Source organism: Leucopleurus acutus (assembly GCF_964270905.1).
Source record: "Leucopleurus acutus genome assembly, chromosome: 5".
Classification (NCBI taxonomy): domain Eukaryota; kingdom Metazoa; phylum Chordata; class Mammalia; order Artiodactyla; family Delphinidae; genus Leucopleurus; species Leucopleurus acutus.
Genome location: NC_139147.1, coordinates 18,814,914 through 18,842,198, shown reverse-complemented (window position 1 = coordinate 18,842,198; position 27,285 = coordinate 18,814,914). Strand labels below are relative to the sequence as shown.

General features: G+C 40.3%; 1 protein-coding gene across 4 annotated transcripts in view; it reads right to left on the bottom strand.

Moving 5' to 3' along the window:
• Window positions 1-1,817: 1,817 nt before the first annotated feature.
• The window catches only part of APP (amyloid beta precursor protein), a 274,171-nt gene continuing 248,703 nt past the window's right edge, over window positions 1,818-27,285 (bottom strand). For 2 of the 4 annotated variants that reach the window (XM_082840186.1, XM_082840188.1), the window contains 4 exons: window positions 21,374-21,427; window positions 14,425-14,525; window positions 11,515-11,661; window positions 1,818-3,045 (listed from right to left, as the gene is read on the bottom strand). In XM_082840186.1, the coding sequence (XP_082696312.1) occupies window positions 2,944-3,045; window positions 11,515-11,661; window positions 14,425-14,525; window positions 21,374-21,427 (404 nt within the window). In that variant the 3' untranslated portion in view covers window positions 1,818-2,943. The remainder of the gene's footprint in view (window positions 3,046-11,514; window positions 11,662-14,424; window positions 14,526-21,373; window positions 21,428-27,285) is intronic. The other 2 variants (XM_082840187.1, XM_082840189.1) reach the window with 1 other exon arrangement.

The window sequence follows — 27,285 nt, the reverse complement described above, 5'->3', positions numbered from 1 at the left end:
CACTTTAGTTTTGTGTAAATTATCTATTGATTAATCTCCAGACCATCTAGAGAATTATTTCATTATACCTTAATTTGAGAATAAGATTATAAGGCATTATTCTTTTCCTCCATAATTATATACAGTATATGTATACATAATTGTGTGTATATATATACATATATATGTATATATATACTTAATTTCTTTTCATTAGCTCCAAAATGATCAAAGCTAAAGGTTGCAACTACTGGCATTAAAGGCTGGCTTGGGAGTAACATCGTATGTTTGAGAAGGTTTGGTTTCATTTCATTACTGTTATTTCATTACTGTTATATTAGGACTAATTTCCCCCCATTAGCTACCTCTCTTTGGGTCAGGCAAAATGGAATTGTTGCTTATACACGTAAACTGTCAAGTTAAGCATCTTCATATAGCAGTCATGTCTAATTGCCCTGAACAGCAAGAGGGAGCTGAGTATTTTGTTCTCCTCAAAATAAGACACAGTCAGATGAGTTTTAATTGAGTCTGTTCATACTGCATAGTGACATGATGAAACAATTCTGATTAATTTTCTGTGCTTAGTGTTTGAAAGGTTGCTACTTAAGGCTAAAAGGTGCTGGCTGGTTCTCATGTTCCTGTTATCAAGCACAGCACAGCAAAAACACCAGGGTCAACGTGTTCTTAGACCTTTGGAATAGAAGTTGACCAGACTTCTCCAATTAAAAATCATGTACAGGGCTTCCCTCATGGCACAGTGGTTGAGAGTCCGCCTGCCGATGCAGGGGACGCAGGTTCGTGCCCCGGTCCGGGAAGATCCCACATGCCGCAGAGCGGCTGGGCCTGTGAGCCATGGCCGCTGAGCCTGTGCGTCTGGAGCCTGTGCTCCGCAACGGGAGAGGCCACAACAATGAGAGGCCCGTGTATTGCAAAAAGAAAATCATGTACAGTACACATGACATTGTTTTAAAATAGATATAGAGCAGAGGTTCTCAAATGGGGATGATTTTCCCCCCATAAGGGACATCTGGCAATGTCTGGAGACATTTTTGATGATCGTAACTGGGGAGTGCTACTGGCATGAAGTGGGTGGAGACCAGGAATGCTGCTGAGCATCTTACAATGTTCAAAACAAGGAATTACTCCCTACAAAATATCAAAAGTGCCACGGTTGAGAAATCCTGCTTTATTGATAGCTATCAGCTGGTCTTCTTTTATTTCCCTAGACCTTTTCTCTTCATATCTTATTAAGGGCTGTTACAATCTGTCAGTATGTTTGTGTTCCCCCAAACTTCACATTGAAGTCCTAATGCCCAATGTGATGGCATTAGGAGGTCGGGCCTTTGGGAGGTGATTAGGTCATGATGGTGGAGTCCTCATGAATGGGATTAGTGCCCTTGTAAAGGAGGCTCCAGAGAGGCCCTAGCCCCTTCCACGTGAGGACACAGAAGTCTGCGACCTGGAAGAGGGCCCTCACCTGACCATGCTCGTACCCGGATCTCAGACATCCAGCCTCCAGAACTGTGAGAAACCCAGTAGCTACCCAGTAGCTTATAATTTTATTATAGTAGCCTGAATGGACTAAGACAGGGACAAACTTGAAGACGAAGATATGGCAGCAAAATAGTTTGGACCAAGTAAAAACTGAATTAGGTCTATGAAGTATTTTACTAGCACTGGCAGTTGCCTGTTGGCCCCGATTTCCTGCTCAGACTTACAGCTAAGACACCACAGGTGCGGATGCCCAGCATTAGAATGTTCTTAGCAGTCTTCCGATGACTCAAGGATCAGAAGGTTGTTACCATGGAATCATTCACACCAGCACAATGGCGCTCCTCCAATAATGTATTTATTTACATGAAAACACCGTTTTATACAAATTGAAGACAAATCTCAAAGGGTTTGTCTAGGCTTGCCTTCCACATTCCCTGATTTTGTCCCTTCCACTTTCATTTTTTGTTTTTTTTTTTGGTATCATAAATAAAGTGTTTCAGACTGCGTGAAAGAAACTGAATCTACCTCTTCTTCCCCACCCAAAATTACTTTGAATATTTAACATCCATAGTCATTCTTCAAAGAAAACTCTTGCCCAGCATCATTTTATTTAATTTATTTATGTAATACAGTGTAGAAAGCTATCATGGTCATAAGCAATGATTCTGTACAATCATCCTGCAGAAAATTTTTGGGGAGAATTCTTGGTAATTGGAGACCAGCAGAGCAATCCCATCCCACCCTCCCCCACCTGTAAAAGTGCTTACAATGAACAGGGATTCTTTTATTTATCAAAGATCCGAAGATACGTGGACAAAAAAAAGTTTCAATTCTCAATGCCTAATGTGTGCACATAAAACAGGCACAAAGAAATAAACGTGTATCCTCATAATTCCTATATAACAAATATAGCAGAAGCAGCAATCTGTACAGTAAAATGCCATTGTGGAAAAAAAAAATCCTCTAACTCATTTGGAATACATAAAAATGTTTAACTTTAAAATGCATAGTGATCAGGAAAAGAATACTTAGGCAAGAGAAGCAGCTAAACTCCCACGTTCACATGAAGCATCCCCCATCGATTCTTAAAGCATATTTCAAAGTAGGACTTAACTGGGTCACAAACCACAAGAATAATATACAACTGGCTAAGGGGCTATGTGATAAATAATCAGGAGGGAATCTATTCATGCACTAGTTCGATACAGCTAAATTCTTTACAGTACACAAAACCCATTAATAATGTAGTGGAGAGACCGAAATATGAAGAGAGAGAATACATTACTGATTTGTATATTAATTCAAGTTCAGGCATCTACTTGTGTTACAGCACAGCTGTCGAAAGGCGATAATGAGTAAATAATAAAACAGAAGGGTTTGTTTCTTTCCACATTATTCTCTAAATGAACACCGATGGGTTGTGAAGCAATGGTTTTGCTGTCCAACTTCAGAGGCTGCTGCGGTGGTGGTCTAGTTCTGCATCTGCTCAAAGAACTTGTAAGTTGGGTTTTCGTAGCCATTCTGCTGCATCTTGGAGAGGTGGCGCTCCTCTGGGGTCACAGCAGCGTCAACCTGCAAAGCAAGAACGAGGACAAATGCATTAAGAAAAGCAATTTTTTAAGAGTGCACACGGAGAAGCAGTAAAAAGATAAGGTGCACTGTACTCTTTTCTTGCCAAGATTTGAGAACACCCACAATTTTCCCTCTTTCTTCACCACTATGACATAGAGCAGAACGCCTGTGCCCACCAGTTATGCAGATGCTCCATCTATCACTAGGTGGCGCTTAAAACCTTGACCTGCTGGCTTTGCTTGCGAAGCGCTCATTGGTTGCTTCCCCAACTGAATAGTAACTGGATACATCTAGGGCAATAAATATTTTTTTCTTCCCCTGTTGGCTCGAAAAAAAGACAAAAGGCTTCCAGGAAAGACTCCCTTACTTGAAAAGTGTGGTGTTAAGCTAGAAAAAAAAGCCAACAGTATTACGGTGAGAGATTCAGCAAAGTAGAAAGGAAGACTGCTGAATATCCCCCCGAACTCGTTTTAGTTTGTCTCCGTGTTCACTAAATTTAAGATGTTAAAGAAAGACTCTTTTAATTAAAATAATGATATAGGTATATCAAAAGATATTAAAAGACACAGAAAGCACATGCTGTTCCAGATTATTATTATTTTTTAACGTAACACTAAGATTCTAAAAGTATGTCATCTGAAGGTTTAAAGAGATTCCCTCTGTGATATGGTGGTTCCCCTCCAAGATCAGGCCAGCAGTTGTAAACTTGTGTTCCTCCCCTCAGTGTCACTGTTAGGCCAGAGCTACACTTATTTACTCTCTGCAGGCTGGGCCAGGTGTGTGTTGTGGTGTGTGGGGAGATGTTTAGGTTTCTACTATATTTGCTGTACCTCAAATAGTCCGCAGACGAGAGGAAGCAAATACTTAACTCTTTGCTGAATAAATGAAAGCTTAGTTTTGTTATAATTGCTTTAAAACTTCTGTAAAACCAGTGGAAGATGGAGAAAATCAACACAAATTTAATCAGAGTGAAGAAGCATGTCTTCCACAGGAAAGGGTAAGATGTGCTGTCCAGAAGTTGTTTTTTCTTTCAAAGGGATGTTTTCTATTCTGTACGTGATGAGATCGGGGTCCCTTCATCATTTCCAGAATGCCGCAGGCCTGTTCTCCACTGTCCAGTGCTGCAAAGTGACATCTAGCTCCTGAAGCAGCTTTTCCCCCTGAACCCGACGAAGGACAAACACCAGAGAGTGGGTGTGTTGGTGCTAGGACACTAGCTCTAGGGGATGGAGGGAGACTGATACACCATGACTAAACCACACCGGCTAATGAATAATTTAGACCGAAAGCATGGTGCAGTCACTATGGAGTCTCCTCAGTAAACCAAACATAGAACTACCATATGACCCAGCAATTCCACTTCTGAGTATGTATCCAAAGGAAATGATATCACTATCTTGCAAAGATACCTGCACCCCAATGTTCAGTGCAGTATTATTTACAATAGCCAAGACATGGACACAAACTAAGTGCCCATTAATGGATGAATGGATCAAGAAAATGTGATACACACATGACGGAATATTATTCAGCCATAATAAAGAAGGGAATTCTGAAGTTTGCGACAAGATGGATGAACCTTGAGGGCATTATGCTAAGCAAAATAAGTCAGAGAAAAAGACAAATACTATAGGACTTCACTTATATGTGGAATCTAAAAAAACCCAAATCATAGATACAGTGAGCAGACTGGTGGTTGCAGAGTTGTTGAAATGGGTGAAGATGGTCGAAAGACACAAACTTCCAGTTATAAGTTCTGGGGGTGAGCATGGTAAGAGCATGGTAACTATAGTCAACAATACTGCATTGTATATTTGAAAGTCGTTAAGAGAACAGATCTTCAAAGTTCTCATAACAAGAAAAAAATTGTAATTATGTGAAGTGATAGTTGTTAACTAAACTTATTTGGGTAATCATTTCACAATATATACATATATCAAATTATCACGCTGCAAACTTAAAACTAATAGTGTTATATGTCAATATATCTCAATAAAACTGGAGTAATCTGGTTCCCCCAAGGTTACTTTGTATGACTCCACCTCATGGACCAATTGACACCTTTCAGTATGGTCATGAGTTGGAATGATCACCTTGGCTAATCTCAAGGCCGCTGGAATAAAAAGACATAAAATTCCCCTCAGAGGACACGGCTCAAATGGATGCTCACCATCGCTGGCCCTGGGGGAATAATCACTGGTGTTTTCTCATCCCTTTTTCCTCCTTTGATCTGCTCTGTTGTCAACAAATGAGGTCACCTTGCTTTAATTGGCAATTGTGTCATTAGCCACTAACTTGTAAGTTAAAACGCCATCATTAAAGGTCAACTTCCTGGTGGGCTTCCCTGGTGGCACAGTGGTTGAGAGTCCACCTGCCGATGCGGGGGACGTGGGTTCGTGCCCCGGTCTGGGAAGATTCCACATGCTGCGGAGCGGCTGGGCCCGTGAGCCATGGCCGCTGGGCCTGCGCGTCTGGAGCCTGTGCTCCGCAACGGGAGAGGCCACAACAGTGAGAGGCCCGCGTACCGCAAAAAAAAAAAAAAAAAAAAAAAAAAAGTCAGCACCAATAACAAGAGATTTCATTCATTCTCCAAATCTGCTTGCAGGAAACAGCCTGTCTGCAGCCCTATGCCATTTGAATTTGGGCTTCTTTTTGCGCTGTGCCACCTCTTAACTGAGATTTCAAAGAATGTGGAGATTAAAAAAAAATCTTGCCAAGGAGATCAAGCACAAAGCTGCTATGTTTCTGAGTGTAGAAGAAAACATAGCGCTGCTTGATTGTTGCAGTATTAAACTTGTATCTCCCCCTGGAGCCAACGTCAACCCTCATACTGGCTGCATTCATCAAGGACAGGGGAACACCTGGCAACTTAATAGTTGATCTTCTCTTCAAAGGCCAAAGCCCAACTCTTTAAGAGAGCCCTGCCAGTAAATGCGAGGCTCAGAGGCTGTATGCAAGTCAGGCAGCTAACTTTCCTGTCTTTTCTTGGCCTCTTTTCTACTTGCTAATCCTCAGGACCCTTTGCCGCTGGGAGGGCAGCTGTTTGGCCAGTCCTGCAGTGAGGCGGCTTGGCCCTCAGGCCTCAGAGGGCTCAGGAGCTACAGGAGAAGGGACTGCCTTTACAACATGGCACCCAAGGAGTGTGGATTGCATCTTTTTATTCCCAACCCCTCGAGAGCTAAAAGTGAAACACAGTACTCATGTCCATGGATAAACCTACCACTGAAGGAAGGGCAGCAGGTAAGGGGGAGCCTTTCACCCCAACAAGCCTCAGCCATCTGTCACTCACTATTTCCCTTCAAACGGAGCTGGGGGAAGATGTAGCCAGTGGTGCTTATTCTGGAAGAAACCACAGAACAATGGAGTGGGGGACAGGATCCCCATCTGCTCCCCGGGGCAGGAACATGCGTCACTTGCTGAGATGAAAACCCACCCGGCACAGCACCTCTGAGCGTCCCCTCTCTGGACTTTCTGGGCTTGATGGGAGTAGTGACTGATCTGAAGTCTTCATCTTTGTTAGAGACCCCGGGCCCCTGCGCTGCACCCCACCTTGGACTTCCACGGTCACTGCTGCTGACACACACTGAGAACTGAGCCCAAAGAGCCTGATTCATCTGGTCCTACTACGACCTTGAGTAGAACTTTTGACTACTGTTTGGCTAATGCCCTCTTCCTACCCCTTTCTCCCTGAACTTGACTCTTTGGAGCTGTTTATTCCTTCACTATATCCAGAAGAATTTATAGCTCAACCACTAGACTGTAGACATAAAATCTATTTGGGTCTCTCCTTAATTTCTAGATACCCCTGCCATCCCGTTTCTCGTGTAGGTACTTTAAGCTTGGAGGAGGGCCAGCGGACACTGTATTTTAATTTTATTATGTATAGTAATCAGCAGGATGTGTGTTGATGGGTGTCCCTTTATGCATGGCCCAACAACAGAATCCCGGCCCCTAAGACTTTCCATTTCAGGTCATCTAGGTGGACAAAGAATGGAGGATAAGATAAACTAAACATGCAAAATAACCAGAGAGTGTAAGAACATCAGAAACACCAGGAACATGGGAAGGAAAAGCACAAGCAAAGAGAACAGCAATGACGTTTTCAAGCTAATGGTTTATCCCTTCTAGTAACCTTGCAGTATTGGTTTTCTACTCTACAGTATACATGTTCATTTTCTTATTTATATTTCCATCTCTTTATAAGTAGTTCAGTGATATTTAGTGTCTACATCAAGTAATTCTTCAGGCATGCCCTGGAACTCTCCCGCTATGCTGAGGACTTCCTCTGACCTTCCAATTTCTCCTCCTGCAGTTCACTTCCAGCCACCTGAAGATTTTGAGTCCACCTTCACTTTTTCTTACCATTGCTTCCAATTTAACCTGACCAATCTGTCTGACTGCTATAGTGGTGGCTAGGTGCCTCCACTAAAGATTGACTTTTTGCCAGGAAGAAAGGACCCATAAGGACCTATTTTTATAATGTCACCAATCTGATAGCACATTCATTAGAAAGAGTCATATGCCATATCTCCATAAAAAGCTAAATAAGCAACTCTCTTCTTTAGAGCATTCATGAGATGACTGGGGGCGGGGATGGGAGACTTCTGGTGTTCTAGTTATCAGATCTGTGAAAGGAAAATTTTTTCATGTCCTTCAATAAAGAGAATTTGTGCCCCCCCTTCTTATTAAAGATGAGAAGTAGTGGACATACTACTCCAATATATATTTTAAAATATTCAGTGTCAACTGACGTCAGTGTAGAAAAGGCCTGTCTGCTACTAAACAGAACCTGGGGTCAATGGGCTTTGCAGAACCTGATTACAGCAGGACAACGGTGGGTAATTCTGCAGGCGCTGGGATACTCAGCCACCAGAGATGGTGCACACGTTTGGGAAACAGAACAACGGAAGGCTATCTTGTCACTGCTTGAAGCACAAATGAAGCACTGTCATCTCCTTGGGAAACCGTGGCTAATGACTTACAGACTGAATCTCTGGCCCTATGACTAAGCAAGTCACTAAATCAATATTTATTGCTTAGTTTTTCAAAACAGAAACTAGCAACTGCTCATTTCCACCGGGTAACGATTCTATTAATAAAAGTACTGGGCTTGCTTTCACTTCCACACCTCTGTGATCTTCTGCAGGAATCTTTGCCTCTAAGAAGGGGCGATTTCCTGGACACCAAGGCTTTTGTCGTGATTTCTCCTTCATGCACGGATGGCGTGAAGTGTGACTGTATTCTGTTCTGACAGACTTAGACCCATCCATCTGGGAATACCCATTTACTCATTTTTGTTCTTAGTGAAATAAGGTTACTCATTAACGAAATAGGTTAACCAGAGCCGGCAATAAACTTATTTCCACGTCCTTGAGGGTGACAACCTGCTAAGACAGGCAGAGAAATGTGTGTGGGAGGATCACTTCGTTCGGCGAAGATTCTGAGAGCAATCATGTTGAAACCCCCCAGCACCCTGCATCACCCAGACCACGTGAGGCACCCTAGGTGTCTAGGCTGGGTTGCAGCTCTCTGTGTCCACGTGCAAAACCACCACAGCTAGACTATCACCTTCCTAAGGGCAGGGATGACGACGAGCACCTTAGATGAAGTTAGCCTGAAGTTCCTCAAGCTCCGTGTTGAACACTGGCTCAACACGGAGTTTGCGGAAGGGTTACATAAGGAATGGAGAGAAAGGAAGGCCTTTCCAGGGAAAAAGGGATGGTTTCCCGGCTCTTGACAACATCGTTACTTTAAGGAAGAAGGAAGTGAGAGGAAATGAAGAACAGAAACACAAAAGGAGGTGGGGCAGTCACTCTAGAGGTTCCTAGTTGCTCTCAAGTAGCTAACAAAATAAATACCAAGAGAAGGGCTGATCGACTGCCTTCCCTACAAGGATGCCTTCTGGTTTAAAAATTAATTAATGTTTTTTCAGAACTCATGTTAAAGCATCAACTGCTCTAATACTCCAAAACCAAGGAAACTTTTCTTGCTAACTAACCAAAAGAAACATTTAACCTAGGCAGCTGTAAGAAGGCTTAAAAGGCGACTAGTGAGAGACTGGTGAGCTTGGAGACAAGGAGATACCATTTTCTACTCCCTAAGGTTTGCTTAGACAACAAAGAGGCAGGAGTGGTAATACTATATATACACATCAGTGATTCTCAGAACTGACTGCATGTCTGATTCAGCTGCGAACATTTTCTACACTCAGATTTCCAGCCTCTTATTTAGAAATTCTGTTTTCCTAGGTCTGGGGTGGGACCTGGGGAATGTGTCCTTTGAAATCAGTACCCGGTAAGTCTCATGCACAATCATGGCAATCACGGCAAAGAGCCCCTGAGATGCCTTGTTTTACCGCCCAGCATCACTGGCCTCTGTTATGGGCGGAACTGTGTCCTCCCCAAATTCTGATGCTAAAAACCTGATCCTTAATACCTCACAATATAACTGTATTTGGAGGGTCTTTAAAGGTGAAATTAAGGTTAAGTGAGGTCATTAGTGTGGACCTTATGCAGTTAATACTGGTGTCCTTACAAGAAGAGGAGATTAGGACACAGACCTGCACAGGGGAAGGTGATGTAAAGGCACAGGGAAGCCACCTATGAGCCCAGGAGAGAGGCCTCAGGAATTGTGAGGAAATACATTTCTGTTGTTTAAGCCACCCTGTGGCTTTGCTATGGCAGCCTGAGCAAACCAATATAGGCTCTTTGTCCTTTGGCACCAAAGACGGGCACTTTGATAAAAAGGAAGCCACCACTTGGGTAGATTCATCAGTTCAAGGCCATTAAAATGTATGATTATATTAAAAAAAATTAAATGGGCTTTTGAATTATTCAAGTATGAAAACAGGTTTTTTTTTTTGCTCAAACATGCAATTAAAATGAAAAATGAAAAAAGAATTGTTTTTTTTTGAAAAAAATTGTTTTGAGTAGAAATGAGATTACTGATGCTAATAACGCTACTAATAATACATCTTATACTGTTTCAAAGGACAGAAGCTCAGAAATACTACTATGAAGAGCAGCGCCACACACTTCATGACGTCGTCATCGCTTATTTATGTGCTCACCCTCCTATCTGTCAATCATTCAGTTCTTATACATCTTGCCACCTATTTCCTGAATTCATTCATTTCACTGTTCTTTAGCACATCTACACCAGGATGGACATGGAAAACAAGACTCAAAACCAATTTCCAACAGCAGCTCCTGTAAACAAGGAGCCTGGATGTTCCAAGTGCTGAACTGAATGAGGTTTCTGGCTTTGCCACAAACTTAATTTATCTAAACTGTTCCTGCCCTCCTATAATCAAGAATGGTTTGGAGCACATTTCCTTGGGCTTAGTGAGAAGTTTAACTCACTGGAAATATCTGAACTTTGCTCTGATGGAAAAAGCAATGGACAGGATGTGGGGAAATCTGTACTGTGAACTTGGCTCTACGGAATTTGACATTGAAAGGACATGTCTTCTGTCTGGGTCTGTTTTCTCATCTAGAAAATGAGAAGATCAATTAATTGATTATTGAGATCTCTTTCAGCTCTAAAAATTCTAAACTTCTCAAGATGTATTAATTCACTTTCCCTAACAGTTTCCTAAAAAATACATATACTGTGAGGTTCCTCCCCTAAACCCTGCATTTTAAATGCATATGAAGAACTTATTTGCACATTTAATTTTATTTTAAAATATTTTGTATCATGGGTTTAAGGCATCATATTTGAATCCCGCAGCTTACTCTATTTTGTTGGTGTAACTCGCTACCTCTGTGCTGTACATACTCTTGTTTCTCACAGGCTGGGGTGTTTGGACAGTCTCAAGTAGATGTAATTGTCACTTTGTGGGTCTTCTCTCCACCTCCAGTGCCACTGCACTAACACCTTGAAACTAAGATATTTCAGGTGGATGTGCAGGGTGACAGGTTAAAGGTCTTGAACAACCTTGTATATTTCACTCAGCCTTTTGGTATAATGTGATTTTCTGTGAGACTTTAAAGGTAAGACTCTTTACTGAAAATTATTTACTATTACCTGGCTTGAGTTAGAAATGAAATTATTTAAGATAAAAAAATCCAGGAATAAGCGTGCTTAAAATTTTTTTTTTTAAAAGCAGGCTTCCACTTCCTTTTTTTCATTTGTGACTTCTGCTGTTATTTTTTCTTTTAAATGTCTGTAATCACAATATCTGTAATCACAATATCCGTAAGCCAGGCATTACCATTAGTATTATTTTGATATTTCAATACAAATTATAAGAAGCTGAGATAGCAGCATATATCCCCAATGTCTCGATCACAGTAGTTATAAGTTGGAATGAATAAAAACCAGAAGCAAGAAAATAGCTGCAACTTGAGCAGCAATATGGATTGTTTGTTCAAAGAGATACTTGGATGATTCTTCGTCTAACACCCAGCAAGATTTTCTTCATAGTCTTTAACTCCCACCTGCAAACATGCAGCCACGTTTACCTACCTCCACCACACCATGATGGATGGACGTGTACTGTTTCTTCTTTAGCATCACCAGGGTGATGACAATCACTGTTGCTATGACAACACCGCCCACCATGAGTCCAATGATTGCACCTTTGTTTGAACCCACATCTTCTGCAAAGAACACCTGGAAAACAAATGCAAGAGAAAGGATTGTAATTGCGGGAGATATCTGGATGAGGTATGTGAAAAGTTTCAGTATATTCGGTATATATTTTATGCCGTAAGTTTGAGTTGTTGGTCACTCAATTATTTGGTGCATACTTGAAAAAAAACCCCACATTCTACTTACTAAGAATGACATCTGTAGTCTATAGAATGATGTACAACATGTGGCTTCCCCAGTTTTAGGAAGTCCACTTCGCTCCATCCCCCACATGTCTCTAGAAAGGCAAAACAGAAGCCTGCAGAGACCTGAAACCCTTTGACAGATGGAACATTCTGTAAGAGGGGGACGGCAGCTCTCGGATCTATCAAACACTGGAAAGGCACGGATCGTGATTATGAAAGGAGGTCAGTATTTTCCCAGTCACAGCAGGTTTAAATTGGGAGACCTGACGCATGACCGCTATGCCTTAGGTGCTTTTCCAAACTATAGATGCCCTCATTTCCTTAGAGGGACATTTTAAATACATAGGAACAAGCATTCTGAAACAAAGGCATTAAACAGAAGAAAAAAGGCATCTTGTTACCTACTTTCAGCCACAATAATTCAGCAAGACACTAATTAACCTTGAGAAGCATAATGCTTAAAAGGCACTTATTTCAAAGAGAAGAAGTAGTAGGCAACAAGATAGGAATTTTAATAGCCACACATTAACACATGCTTTCTTACTATGTTGTCCCTGGCAACTCAACTAAAAATGTTGTTTTATTCTTGATGTTTATTTGTGTTAAACATGAAAAGAATTTAGAGAATACTGTAAAGAAGAAATTTATTCAGTGATAAATTTATTACACTACATTCCTTCATACTGTTTATAAATGCAAGTCATTATTTTTTCAACTTTACTTGAATGGAATTATAAAAACACACTGCAACTTTTATCATTTTTTATGTAAGGAGATGATCTTATGACAGATCATCTGGCCCAACTACTACTGAACATATACCACATCTGCTATGTAAATTAATAAAAACAGCTCCCTAAATAATTCTTTTAGTATAATCTCAAGACAGTAAAATGACTGACTGTCATGGCTAGAACTAACATCCTAGCAGTCTGAAAAGGCAACATGAAGTACAGCAAATAAAGCAAATTTCTAAGAGTTTTACTTATGGTATAGCTGCAACAAAATTAGAAACTGTTCATAATTATGCCCCTTTCTAAACAAATATGCTCACTCAACATATTTATAAAAAGCAAATCATTAATTAGCTAACGATAAAAGTATGAGGTAATCAGAAATGAATGCAAGTCTGGACATCTTCCTATGTCTTTAAGAAAATACTGTAATTCTGTAACATTCACTGCACTAATTATAGTACATTATTTCATCAACTAGTTCAGTAGAGGGAGCTGATTCTCTCAATTGCTGCTTCTGCCATTAGTCACGGTCATATTACAGGAGTTAGTGTAATTGCGGAGATGGGCTTTTATGACACAGGCACCAGAAAACGCAAATCCACACATCACATTAATCTTCAGCTCTCTGCCCCACCAGCTCCCAAATCCTCAACAGATTCCACAAGTTGTTATTAACCTCTTCAGCATCAGCCAGATCAAGAGTGCCCCTGATTCTATAATAACTGACACTGGATTAACTTGCCAACGAAAACCGCACTTCAAAAAGTTCACTGTGCTTCTATCAAAAAGATTATGGGAGTTAAAATGCAAATCTGAATCTCAAGTCAATTTTGAACTTGCCTCAATTGTTTAGAGTGAAAAGAGGCATACACTATACTTTATAGGGGTTTCGGTTGGAGTTTAATACTTGGATTTGCAAATTTTATTTATGAATAGTGGAAAGACAGTTTCTCCTCGAAAGGGAAAAACACATGTATACACACACACAAACAAAAACAAAGTAAGTGCCTGAGAGAGTCCTTCGCAAGTATTATTACTGATTTCAGAATCTGATTACCACTTTTGTTCAATACTGAATGTGCAACAAAATTGTCTTCTTTATTAGTTTAAGCCACTTACTGGGCTTATTTGCTCTTAAGATGGGAGGTCCCCTAGCATAACGCAGGATTGATTTATCTGAAGCTTTCGGTAAAGGTTTTTATGTAACCTTAAGGGAGATGGGTGCCTTTTGATTTACTCCAATTCTAACACTTGGGGGGAAAAAGGGCAATTTTGTCTGAAAAGGAAGCCACAGTCTTTCTTGCCCAAGCCTTCTGCTGAACACACTGCTGGGAACATAATGCAGTCTGGCTCACCTACCCCTCTACCTACCTCCAGGGAGTCCCAACCATCCCACTCCCGAGGAAAAATTTAAAATGTGGGGAGGGGACAGAAAGGAGGGGTGAGAGAGAGGCGATGAAGCCCAGGGGAAGAGTTTACAAATGTGAAATTAAGCCAGCGGCCGTGAAGCTGTTCTGTGAACCCAAGCAGTGTTTACACGTGTTTTATTTGAGATTTCGATCCTTCACACAAGCCTATTATAAACCTGATTTCCTAGAAAACAGACAGGAAGTTTATTAAAATGGCTGCTAGAATACAAAGTAATTCCACTTTAAGCCCAACGTGGGCTCAGCTGCTTTCTAGACCTAAAGAACTACTATATAAAGAGCCTCTTTTTCTTTTCTTCACGTTTTCATGATGATCCTATAGGCAAGTGTTTTATTTTCGTTTTAATCTTTTCCTTAACTGGATTTCTGACCCAAGAGGAACGAAAGTCATTTGACAAGACAGAGTGGCCTGAAGAGGTAGATTATGTCACGTACCAATTTTTGATGATGAACTTCATATCCTGAATCATGTCGGAACTCTGCATCCATCTTCACTTCCGAAATCTCTTCCGTCTTGATATTTGTCAACCCCGAACCTGCATGATACCATAAGCATTATACCATAATCAAAATACGCAGGCCAGTCCATTTGTTTTATCTATAAACAATAACATTACAACACAAAGCCTACCAGAAACTTCTTTCTAGGCCTGAAGTTAGAGGAAAATGGATTAATGACTTTCTTCCAGAAAATGACACCCTATATTTAAATCCTTAACCACTACCTATTTTAAACAAAAATAAATTAAAGATTAAAGAAATTTGCACTTCAGGCTTCTATTGCCTTTAAACACATGCTATAATTTTTTTTTTTTTTTTAATGGGGAAAAAGACAGAAGTTAAATGCTAGTTGGCAGGCTGGAAAGGATTTGCTCCTAGAATATACTCGCTTGGTTTAGGTGTTTATTGTTTAGCCTATTATATGTCTTTTTCCATGTGCTCTCATTCCTTCAGAAAAAATAATAAAAGGCTTTAAAAATGAGCATTAATTACCTGGCAGAACAAAACTGCTACTTTAGGACTTTGTTCCAATTACAAATAAATTATGTTCATGCCTCTATGCAGTGAAGCACTGTAAAAATCATATCATTTATTTAGTTAAGTGATTTAGTTATAGATACATAATGTAAATGGTTCATCTGCTGAATAAAGAACTGCAGTACATAATGTTTGAAAAATGCTTCCGTGGGACTAACAATTTCTAACATGCTAACTCTTATTTCTCTATAAATTGCTATATGATTCTTACACTAATTGTTATAATGAATTTAATTTTTCAGATAGTAATTTGAAGCTTAAAATCAAAACGCAAAGTAATTTTTAAAACAAAAGGTGAAATTACAAAGTATAAATATCGTTTCCACGTTGCAACATTTAAATAGCAAAAGTCAGAATTTTAGGATGAGAATGGCTTCTAAAATCATCTCTTCTCTGGTGTTCCCACCCAGGGGTAAACTCTCAGCTCTACTTAAACAGAGAGGAATTATCAGTTTGCCTCTATTTTTGGACAGCTTTGTCTACTAGAATGGCCTTTCTTACATTAAGCCAAAATCAGTTTCCTTATAACTTCCACTCTGTTCAACATAGAGCAAGCCTAAATCCCCCTTCTGCACTATAGCCTTGAACAGATCAGATACCCAAGGAGAGGCGTCATGTTCCTGCTGATTCTTCTCTTACTTGGACTACATGTTACCAAGTTCCTTCAGCTCCCATGGGACCTGATTTCCTGCTTTTGGTCTATCAACTCTTACATCTTGTCTACAAGGTGCTGTGAACCTTGTTACACACCTTGCTGAAATTGAAAAGCAATGTCCACAGCGTATGACGTGCCAGTCTAACAGCACAGTCTACACAAAGAGAAAAGAGGATAATTTTACAAGATCCAGGGTACCCACGCTGGTTGTGACATATCACTGATTCTTGGTCAACTATTCAGAAAGCTTCCATTTAATAACCTATTTGAAAATGGACCCAAGATCAATGTCAGTCTCCACCCGGCATGTAGATTGTGATGCTGTCTTCTCTCCCTTCGGCTTGTCACAACTACATTTTCTTATCCCTATCTTCCAAGTCCACAAAGATCAGGGAGAGGGGTTCTACGATCTTGCCCTCAAGTTCTCCCAGCCCATGATTTATAGGAACTTGGACTTGAGTAGAGAAGTGTGGTAGTTTAAAAATGTATCCACAAATTTGTGGATGCTCCTCCCAGCAAGAGGTGGGATTGCGCTTCCCTGGTGGTGCAGTGGTCGAGTCTGCCTACTGATGCAGGGGACACGGGTTCGTGCCCCGGTCTGGGAAGATCCCACATGCTGCGGAGCGGCTGGGCCCGTGAGCCATGGCCGCTGAGCCTGCACGTCCGGAGCCTGTGCTCCGCAATGGGAGAGGCCACAGCAGTGAGAGGCCCGCGTACCACACACACACACACACACAAAAAAAAGAGGTGGGATTTAATTCCCTTTTCCTCAGGTGTAGACCTGATATAGTGACTTGCTTCTACTGTTAGAATATGGCAAAAGTGATGGGGTATGACTTCTGAGACTGGGTCATACAAGGCAGCTTCCTTTGTATTCTCTCTCTTGGATCACTTGGTCTGGGGAAAGCAAGCTGCCATGTTGTGAGGACACTCAAAAGTTCACACGGTGAGGTACTGAGGTCTCCTGCCAACAGCCATGTGAGTACGCCATCTTGGAAGAAGACCCACCAGCCCTAGCCAAACTTCAAGCCCTCAGATGATTGCAGCTGTGGCAGATGTCTTGACTGCAACCTCCTGAGAGACCCTGAGCCTGAAGCACCCAGCTAAACCATGTTTGAAATCCTTGAAATTCATTATAAGAAGGTAAAGGTTTGTTTTTAAGTTGCTAAGTTATGGGGTTATTTATTGCATAGTAATAGATAACTATTACAAAGGGCTAGTGCCTTGTTTTCTCATCTTCACCTGTCTTGGACTTGCCTTTCCTTTAACAAAAGACCATCCTGTTTAATATACACATGAAAGACAGAAGCACAATCAAAGCCGGACAGGGACAGTTTCCCATTCTCTCTCATCTTTTAAGTGGTCCACTCACTGACTGTCCCGATTCCTAACCCCATCCCAAGAGCTGTAGGGCTCTCTATTCTTATTTATGTTCTTGCTTTAAAATGATTAGCATTTTCTAATAAGTTTCATCGAATTCTGACCTCTAATCTTCCTGATACAAATGTTTATTGGGCTGTGACACTAATGCTCTTTTATTTCTCATTAGTTGTATACTTTTATCTTTCTACAAACCCTTTTAAATCTGAGGTCCCTTTAGAACCAAAGTGATTTCTTTATACCTTACCCTCTTTCTGTCATCGGGATCTAACAGTGCAATAGTTAAAATTATATTTCTGAGATCTTAAGAACACTCTCTTGAATAGTCTTTCCTTCTAGAAAAACCCACACTCTTTCTGAAAGGACACGAAGATTACTTTTAATAGTCAAAAAAATTTCAAATTCATGTAGCAAGTCAGAACAACAGATAATTAATTATAGCACAATAGTTTGCAGGACTCAGCGGAAAGAGCTCTCCCTAGTTCATTTTTGTACAGCATGTATAGTCATTCACTGAAAAGCCTTTCTATATATTAAGCAAATGTCATTAAAAGGGGAAACAATTAATAAGCTTGCACCAGGAAAATGTCACTGATAATAAGCTGAAACTGCATATAGTGATATGTGATGAGAAGTTTTAAATAAATCGCAGGGACCTTCACTTACAGTTTTACCACATGCATTTTCCGAGTTGTCCTGATTCCACTCTAAGCTCTGACACCAGACTCTCATTCTCTAAGCTCTGACACCAGGCTCTCAGTAAGAAGGGAAGCATGTTCATTTGAAGAAGGAAAGCATGTCCTTCAGGAAACTTTTCTCAAAGGATCTGGTTTCCTTTATTAGGACTGGAGAAGCATGGTTAAAATTATAGTGGAAAGGGTAAGTTTTCCACCCTGTGAAGAGTCTGCTAATGTACAGACGTAGCTCAGAGATACTGCAGGTTTAGTTTCAGACCATTGCAATAAAGTGAATATTGCAATAACGTGAGTCATACTATTTTTGGGGGGTTCCCAGTGCATATAAAAGCTATGTTTGCACTATACTGTAGTCTACTCTGAAAAACAATGTGTATACCTTAATTAAAAATACTTTGTTGCTAAAAAATGCTAACCATCATCTAAGCCTTCAGCTAGTTGTAATCTTGCAATAGTAACATCAAAGATCACTATCACAGATCACCATAACATAATAACAACAAAGAAGTTTGAAATAATGCGAAATTACCAAAATGTGACACAGAGACATGAAGTGAGCAAATGCTTTTGGGAAAATGGCGCCAATAGACTTGCTCACTTCAGGGTTGCCACAAACCTTCAGTTTGTAAAAAATGCAACATCTGTGAAGAGCAATAAAACGAGGTAGGCCTGTATTTGTCTCCTTTATTCTGGTCAAATGGTGTTACTTGTCCTTCAGAGTCTATTTCTCTCTGGAAATAAGCCCAGGGGAGTAGCTGTAATGGTCACCATCCCTAGAAATCACCACTGATATTAAAGGTGTTCCTTCCTTGACACTACATTCTAGAAGTTACTGTACCCTGTTATTTCAGATATGGAAGTCAAGGAGAAGTCATTTTCCTCAGTTGTGATTATACAAAAGCCCTTTCTTTACTTGTTTCAGAGTGACAGCAGTGATTATTTAAAAAACAATGACATCAATTGAATAACATGATGTGACAATCCTGGAAAGGGTTTCTAAGTTTGGAAAATCTAATGATATAATTGAGCACGTTAGACTCAAACACGTGGTCTCATAAAGTGTGATGATGAAGAACCGAAAGTAATGCTAGAAAACACAGGGGGAAACTGGTCCAAATGCTCAAAAGACTCACTACAAGCACAAAAATATAGAGCATACGTATGTCTTAAGACATACGCAGCAAATAGGACTGTTCATAAACAGACCTTAGCTAGAATCTCCCTCACTTCCTATCTGAGCATTCTTTCCCTACTATGGCCCTCTTCTATTGGGGAACCCAAGACTTACAATAGTATAAGAAAGGAAGTTTGGCCCAGGCCATTCTCTCATCTATCTGTATAGAACATTCCCCTCTTCTTTGACAATGGATGTGCCCCAAACCTTTCAAAACCTATCTTAAAGCTCATCTCCAGCAAGTGCCCTGATTAACGCACCCCTCGGTTAATGTCCCATCTGCTCAAATCACAAACAAACATCACAAGGTGGTTTACACTTTATGTTACTTTGTATTTCCGTGCCTTTCTAATTCCATCTCATCTTTCTAAATACACAAAGTGTGGTCTTTCTATTCAAGCTCCTGAGAACAGGGGCCTTATTACTTAATTTCTTTTGACCCTCCAAAGCAGTTGGAGAGTCTTTGTGAAATATCAAAATGAGCTATTGCTATTGTTACAACAAAGACTTTAGAAGGAGTTTCTTCCCATCTGTATGTTAACTCTAAGTATTCTCAAGCTCTTCCCTTAAAACAAATTGTTTTTGTTTAAGAATGTATAGAAAAGTCCTTTTCATTTTAGATTTTTTAAAAAAGGAAAAAAATCTACTTCAGTGGTGTTACCTCTTCCTGGGTATTTCAACAGGAACATGATTGCCCAGTGTGCTCAATGTAGCAACTTAATAAAATTGGTTGAATGAGCGCTTCTAATTCACATTTCATGCTTGTAGATGAAAAGCATCTCTTCCTTTAAAAATAAAGTAGGAAGTGCCATAAAAAAGGCCCAAGGCAAAGGACCAACCTAAGCTGGTATCAGCTGCAGTTAGAATGGAACGGACTCTCACTCAGCCTTGGGCCCTACCAGTGGGCTGAGCAGGCTGGGGATGTGTCAACTGCTGGTTCTTTGAAATTTATTTGTGTGACACTGGCAATAAGGAAGACGTTAGAAGAGCTGAAACTGGGTCTGACTTACTATAATTTAAATTTCTCTGAAAAGCCCTACAGAAAGAGATTCATAAAATCAAGGAGATTGGCTGTCAAGATGTGTCACTCCACGGCCCCCGCTGCCCTGTTAATTATAGCGCAGAGGCATGAAGGTGCCACAAGGCAGACACTGAATTTCTCGTCAGTGATTGTGGTGGGAAGCAGATGGAACCTGAGCCTGTACTGGCAGAGAGGGGCAGGGGCTACTCCTGGCCCGGCTGCTGACTGCATCTCAACCTGGGAGCAAAGGTCAAACTCCTTGTGTTAACATCTCCATATGAGGTTAATGCCCTGTTCCTAGTACCGCATGGGGACATTACGAAGATACAGAAGAAAACATTTATGGGTAGGTTTGCACTGTTGGGAGTAAAATCTCCCCAGAGTATATATAGATTTGTCAATTCAGTAACTTCTCTTTTTGATTCATTGAAAGCAATGGGTACTTATCAGTTGGGCGAGGTAATGCACGGGATCAAAACCAGGCATGTATGTGCTTTTGTTGGGTGTGACATTATTCTTAAAGCTAAATTTGAGACATAGGAAGGTGAAAGTGTGTTTCTTCTTAATGCTTGGGAAACTACCAGAAAAAGAAGTGTCCACAGGGAGATCAGCTCGGTGCTTTGGGACCGACTGGAGGGTGGGAGGGAGGGAGACGCAAGAGGGAAGAGATATGGGAATATATGTATATGTATACCTGATTCACTTTGTTATAAAGCAGAAACTAACACACCATTATAAAGCAATTATACGCCAATAAAGATGTAAAAAAAAAGAAGTGTCCATATCAGTGTTAATGGGAATTTTAAGTACTATAAAAAAATAAAGAACTTGTATGGAAAATTAGGCACATACCTCAGCTGCGTTTTAGACACTCATCAAGAATAAGTATATATAACCCACGAAAGATAAAATGGAAATACTTCTGGGCTCTAAAGATATTCCAATTCTGATATTTTTAGGAACTCATGTCTACTTGAGGAACTGACTCAAGTTTGAGCCCAGTTCAGTTAGAAATGGACCATCCGGATACCAAACAAGAAAGAAAGAATGAGATATTCCAGCAGTAACCAGGTCGTCACCAGCTGGAGTCTGCATCTGTGTAGGTTTCCATTCTTGAGGACCAATAGGCTCTACAGAACCCTCTCCACCAGAAAATCAAAAGAAAAAAACAAACGTTGGAAGGGCTCCTTTTTATTGTTTCAAAAGGAATGCTCAGAAAGAAAAAAAATTGATCGCCTAATTAGGAACTTGGGAAATGAAGTGTAAGGAAAAGCAAAGGGGAGTTTTAAAAAGTTTGGTTTCCATGGTCATTTCAAACCCTGCTTCTCCATATCTGCAATTCAGAGAGGCTGACCCCCAAGAAAGGGGCTGCGTCTGTGCAAGCGCGAGATGCGGAGGGGCGGAGGGTCACCGGGATATACCTGGTCGAGTGGTCAGTCCTCGGTCGGCGGCAGGGCGGGCGTCAACAGGCTCGACTGGGCACAGGAAGCAAGATACACGGAAAGCAAACAACACAAATCGAGATGGTAAGTCGTGGCTCCCGAACACAGCGCAAGGAAAAGCATGTGCAATACACAAGTTATTAAAAAAAAAAAAAAAGCAGCTAGAAAAGAACCACAGTGAGTTAATCCTGAGCATCAAGGATGGGAGGGGTACCACTTCAAAAGGCTTATCGCTCTTGATGTGCCAATCCTACTCCTTAGTTTTCTAATAAATGTGCTCACCAGGATAAGATACGCGGCAACATCAAAGAAGAGGGGCTGGGAGTGTGGGTTTTCCTCTCAGCGAATTTAGAAATAGTTTCTTGGCTTTTGATTAGAAATAAAATACATTATGCCCAGCGCAGTGGAAAATCTTAAAGATACCTCCTTTTACAACTATCCAATCTTATCTTTTTTTTAATCTTATTTTATTTTACAGTTAATTAACTACAAAAGGACTCCATTAAATCGCCAGGAGAAATGCAAATAGGAATTTATCAGGAGAGGAACGTTTCACCACATAATCGGCCATTTAGCGAATCCAATTTGTTCCCAGTTTGAGGGTAGAAGAGGTAAACCAGAGTTTCCTCCCCCTCTCTCTGTATTTTTAAAGACTGGTTTCTATTTAATAGATGACATAGAGTTGAAATGTGTGAAGTGCAAATACTTCCTTTCATATTTGTCGACTTTCACAATTTTTCCTTTGCGAGTATTCTGGGTCTGACCCAAAGAAAACATTGCAGTCAGCACAATAGTGCCCACTGTTGTTGACCATTAGCTGGTATTTCCAAAGTGCTTCTGACTCTCAGAAAATATTAACTTGAACTTACCCTGGTCTTTGAAGAAACAGGCAAGGGAAAGAAACAAAGCTTTTAGGATAAATAATGGACAAGGGGCCAGTGAAGCCATGAGGGAGGATAAAGCCTCTTGGGTAAGGTCTGGGAAATATAAAAGTAAGAAGGTAAGGAAAAGTGAGCAGAGGTGTCCATGGGAAGAGAAGGTGTGCTCGACGGGATGGCATTTGGATCAAAAATTTCAGTAAGACCATACAGCTTACTGATGCACGCAGCCTGGGCATTCAAAAATGGGATTATAAACCCAAGTCGATTTTGAATGCCACACGTTAGCAGGGAACAGTAAGGGAGAAGAAAGTGGCAGCAAGCCAAGTCTACAAAATAGGAAAGCATAATGTTGCTGAGAATACCAAGACATTTGGATGTATCCAAAGAAAAAGGTGGTTTGGTCCTTATCATGCAGCCTGGCAGCACCGTAGAGGAGAAAAGGAGGGCGGAGGCATCTAAACCCAACATTTACAATGCAGGCGACTTGGGGCAAATGATCACATTTGAGGCTGTTTCTTCACAAGTAAAATAGAAATAATAACTTATCTTCTAATTGCAATGAGGAACCAAAAATTTAAAAACTCCATTTCAAAAACTCTCAAATACTATAAAACTCCATTTATTAAATATCCTATTTATGAAATATTCTATGACAACTATTGTGAGGATGAGTAACACTCTATTCGTGTATCAGATTAAGACATACTTCCTTCTGCAACTCACAAATACATTTGAACAATACTGTTTCTCTGTATTTCATCCTTTTTCCCAACCGCAACAACGTATGGTGAGGGACTTTTTATTACTCCTTATAAAATGGTGTTAACTGAAGGATTATTGTACTTTTTGAGAGCTTCCTGATGAAAAGAGCCCCAAATGGTGCTTCAGTTGAAGCTAAGAATGTACCAAAGCAAACTCACAGAGCAAAAAAGTAACTTAAAGTGATTACCTTCATCAATGGTTAAGTCATTAGAGACTCTATTCCACTCAGGGGAAAGCAGTTGAGTTTGTGGTTTAAATTTGGACTGAAGATGTGGTAGTCAGGCTAGATTCAGGGTTCGTTTTAATGCTACCACTTGTTTTCTCTGTGCTCTTGGGCAAACCTCCTTCTTTCTGAGCTTCTGTTTTGTCACAAGGAAGCTGGGTTTTTCCAGGGCTCAAATGTGCACACATGCCAAAGACCCTTACAAATGATAAAGCCCTATTCCATAATTACTCAAGGGAATATGGAAACACATCACATGCGCATAGATAAAGGTCTGAAAGATATTACCACAAAAAGCTGTCATTAGTTTATTCTGGGTGAGGAGATCATTCCTAGAAATTTCTCTGCCTTTCTGTTTCAAGGTGCGTGTATTATTTGAAAACAGTAATAAAACTATATTTTTCAGGAAGATAAACAATAATAATTTTAGTGACTTAAACTGTAGTCTGCTTTAACAGTGTGAGGCTGATTTAATATGAGTAAATATTCAAAAAATAAGTAACTCGTGTTCAGTGATCAGACATCAATAATTAAAAGATAATTTCATCACTGCAAAAAAGAATATACATTGACAAGAAAAAGGAGTGCATTACTCCCCAATCCAAAATAAATACTTTCTAATTTTTCAAATGGACCATTACTAGTTGAACCAGCAAGTAACTTCAATATAGTGTTCAAAACATGTTACTTTGGCTGTTTAGTAAGTTAAACATTAGAAACAGATTGTCTTAAAGAGTTAAAATAGGCAGAAATATGTTATTCTACTGCCATCAGCAGCTCTGAATCAAATAATCCCCTATAAAAAGAGAGAAACAGAATGATGGAAGCGCTAGGACTTTTGAGTTTCTTAGCTCTGGTATTCCTTGTAATAGACCAGTTCTAAGCTAAATGCTGCCCAACACAGCCTCCCCTCCCCATCAGGCCTAAGGTGATGGAGGAATCAGCAGGAAATCAGTTTTACTCGTAGATAAGAGGGGCCTGAAAAGCCCTGGCTTGCAGGTTTGATAAAAGACATTATTTAATCTCAATTTCCCCATTTAAAGTGCTTTGTTCATTGCTGCTTTATGGCTAAGTGAAAATGTACCAGAGGGCAAATTCACAATGCAGTTACACAATACAATGTTACAAGACCTAGTGTGCCTCATGAAGAATATTATAGTGTTTTGTGTATGTATTATATACACAGACAAGCTGACTGCTGGCCACAAAAACTTTCTGGTGGCCACTGCATTCTTCCTCATCTTCAGGCTGTTCTGGTCAGGCAGTCATGAAAATGCAGAGCAAACACAAATGCTATCAGCACAAAAGCTTTCAGACAGATGATTTCACAATCCATGAGAACAACTGTTTTAGTAACAACAGCTTCACTTCAGTTTAGCCATTTCAGTTTTGTGGCTCAACCACAGAATAAAAATCCCTGAAGGCAAATCGCAGCTGGTCAAAGAGCCTAAAATATTGGAAAACTGTGTTTGTGATATGCTTACTTTTTCAATATAAATTAACAGAATGCTTGAGTGTCTGACCCCCTCTGTGGACTTGACTGATTGTTCTTGAGAAAAACAAATTTTTGGTAAGCGTTCGAAGCTCTGATGATGATAAGGGTTGCATGAACAATGAAAGGAAATCCTTTGAGAATTTTAGATATTTTCAATAGCTTTGTGTGCAAGCACATGTCTGTAAGATTAACAAGGAAAAGGCTCTGGGGAGAGGGAGAAGAGGAAGATGGGGAGAAAGGGTAAGATTTTAGGACTATTATACGGCTTGTTATATTCATTAATTTTAAGGATATACTGTTTGGGTGTTAGGGTGACTCTCTGAGACAAGCTGGTAAAACCTCTCTAATATGATCCTGGTTCTATTTAAAAACAAACAAAATAAAACCAACCAACCAACAAAAAACTACCACTGAACATTTACTACATTCTAGGCACTTTGCTAAGAGTTTTCCATACCATCTCATTTAATGCTCACACCCTGTCTCTGAGTTAGCAATTATTACCAACTTTATTTTACAGACTAGGAAGCAGCCCGAGAGGCTCTGTGACTCGCCCCAAATCACGTAGCATCGCTGGAATTTAAACTCTGGAATTTAAACTCACATAAATGCACATAATTCTGTAGTGTGGGATGTTGGGGAATGTGGAGGTGTTTTTGGTTGTCACTATGATGGGAGAAGGAGGGTGGACATTATTGGCTTTTAGTGGCTGGGGACCGGGGATGCTAGATGGCATGCACAGGGCAACCCCACACAAATAAAAATTGTCCTGCACCCTACACAGCTTCCTAAATTCCTGTTGGACATTTATGTATTTACGATTATGTGAGTCCAAAACCTAATTCAGCTTTATATATAAACACAATGCATTTCTGCACAGTTCTTACTGTAGATCTTCCTGGAGCTCACCATTGGATAAAATGAAGAAAGAAAAACTAATTCAGGGCCCCTGTATCAGTCTGCATCTGTATTTGTCACATCCATAAGGGGGCAAACACCTGACTGCCATTGTTTCCACTGGTAGTCAAGCCTGAACACTCGTTGAAACACTTACTATAAATTACATCCATTGTATTGACTCCTCTACCAAACTCTGTCAGTTCAGTTTAAGATTCATTGTTAGAGAGACTTTTCAAAATGTTATAAAAGGAGTGGTGGTCTGATGATGGTGAAAACCAGAATTCAAGCTCTGAGATCTTAAATATTATTGCCTCCAATACTCTTATGTAAGATTTTGCTGTTTGTCAATAACACTCTTATTTAACAAGAATATTAGCTCTTTTTTTTTGGCGTTACGCGGGCCTCTCACTGTTGTGGCCTCTCCCGTTGCGGAGCACAGGCTCCGGACACGCAGGCTCAGCGGCCATGGCTCACGAGCCCAGCCGCTCTGCGGCATATGGGATCTTCCCGGATCGGGGCACGAACCTGTGTCCCCTGCATCGGCAGGCAGACTCTCAACCACTGCGCCACCAGGGAAGCCCTGAGTATTAGCTCTTTTGATGAGGCCTAGGCAATGTAATAGCTGTATCTTGGTCAGGGATCCAGAGGCACTCAGTCATGGACTTTGTCCAACTGGGCACCTACCTTGGCAATACTCAAGGGCCCTGGGGTGTGTGTTCAGTCCATTGGTGTTCTGGGGTATCTCCAAACCATTTTTGTTCTTGACCTTCCAAAAACTGATCACCTTGGGGAAACTGATCACTTTGGGGAAACCCAGGATAAATCCAGTGTTTTTTGGATTATTTGGCAAGAGAAGGAGAAAAAAAAAAAATCACAGCTTGCTTTCTAACTTGTACCATCACTGCCTTGTTTCTTGTTTGATTTGAGGCAATTCTTAAGGGGCAGAAGAACAGGAAAACAGTTGAGAGTGCTGACAATGGCATCAGGGGTGGGATTTCAGGAAGCGGCTTTAGTGAAATGAAATAGTTCCTTTTTATATTTCTACGTAAAAGGAACAGTTAGTATTATCCCATTTTTTTCCTAAACAAAATGGATCAGTTTGGCTACTATTTAAAAATTTTAACATAAGAAGCATGTTTAAATATTGATAGACGACGTATAAATTTTAGTGGAGATCATATATATGCCTATGAGTACACATAGAGTCAAGATAAAATGCTTAGGGCGTATAAGAGCAGATTTATTTAACTGCGGTATTACTTATACTATTAATATGATAAATGCAAAGCTAAATTTAACTCATTAAAGACACCAAAGAAACATGTAGGCTGATATTCATATATAAAGCAGTTGAGCTCTCAAGATTTGATGGAGAAAGGGAAATTCTGAAATTCAGGAAGTGAAGCACCTTCTGGAATGTTTATAACGTTTTGCTATTCTCTATTGTGGTCTGTGGTACCAAGCTCATTGCATTTCACCGTATTCACTAAATTTGAAGAGTTAACATAAAACAGGGGCTGGAGTGTCTTTTATCTTCATTAAACTTTGCACAGTTCACATTTCTAAAGGAAATACCAAATATGACAACAAACATCCACATTAATGTCTGTAAATTAATTTTACTCTGCTG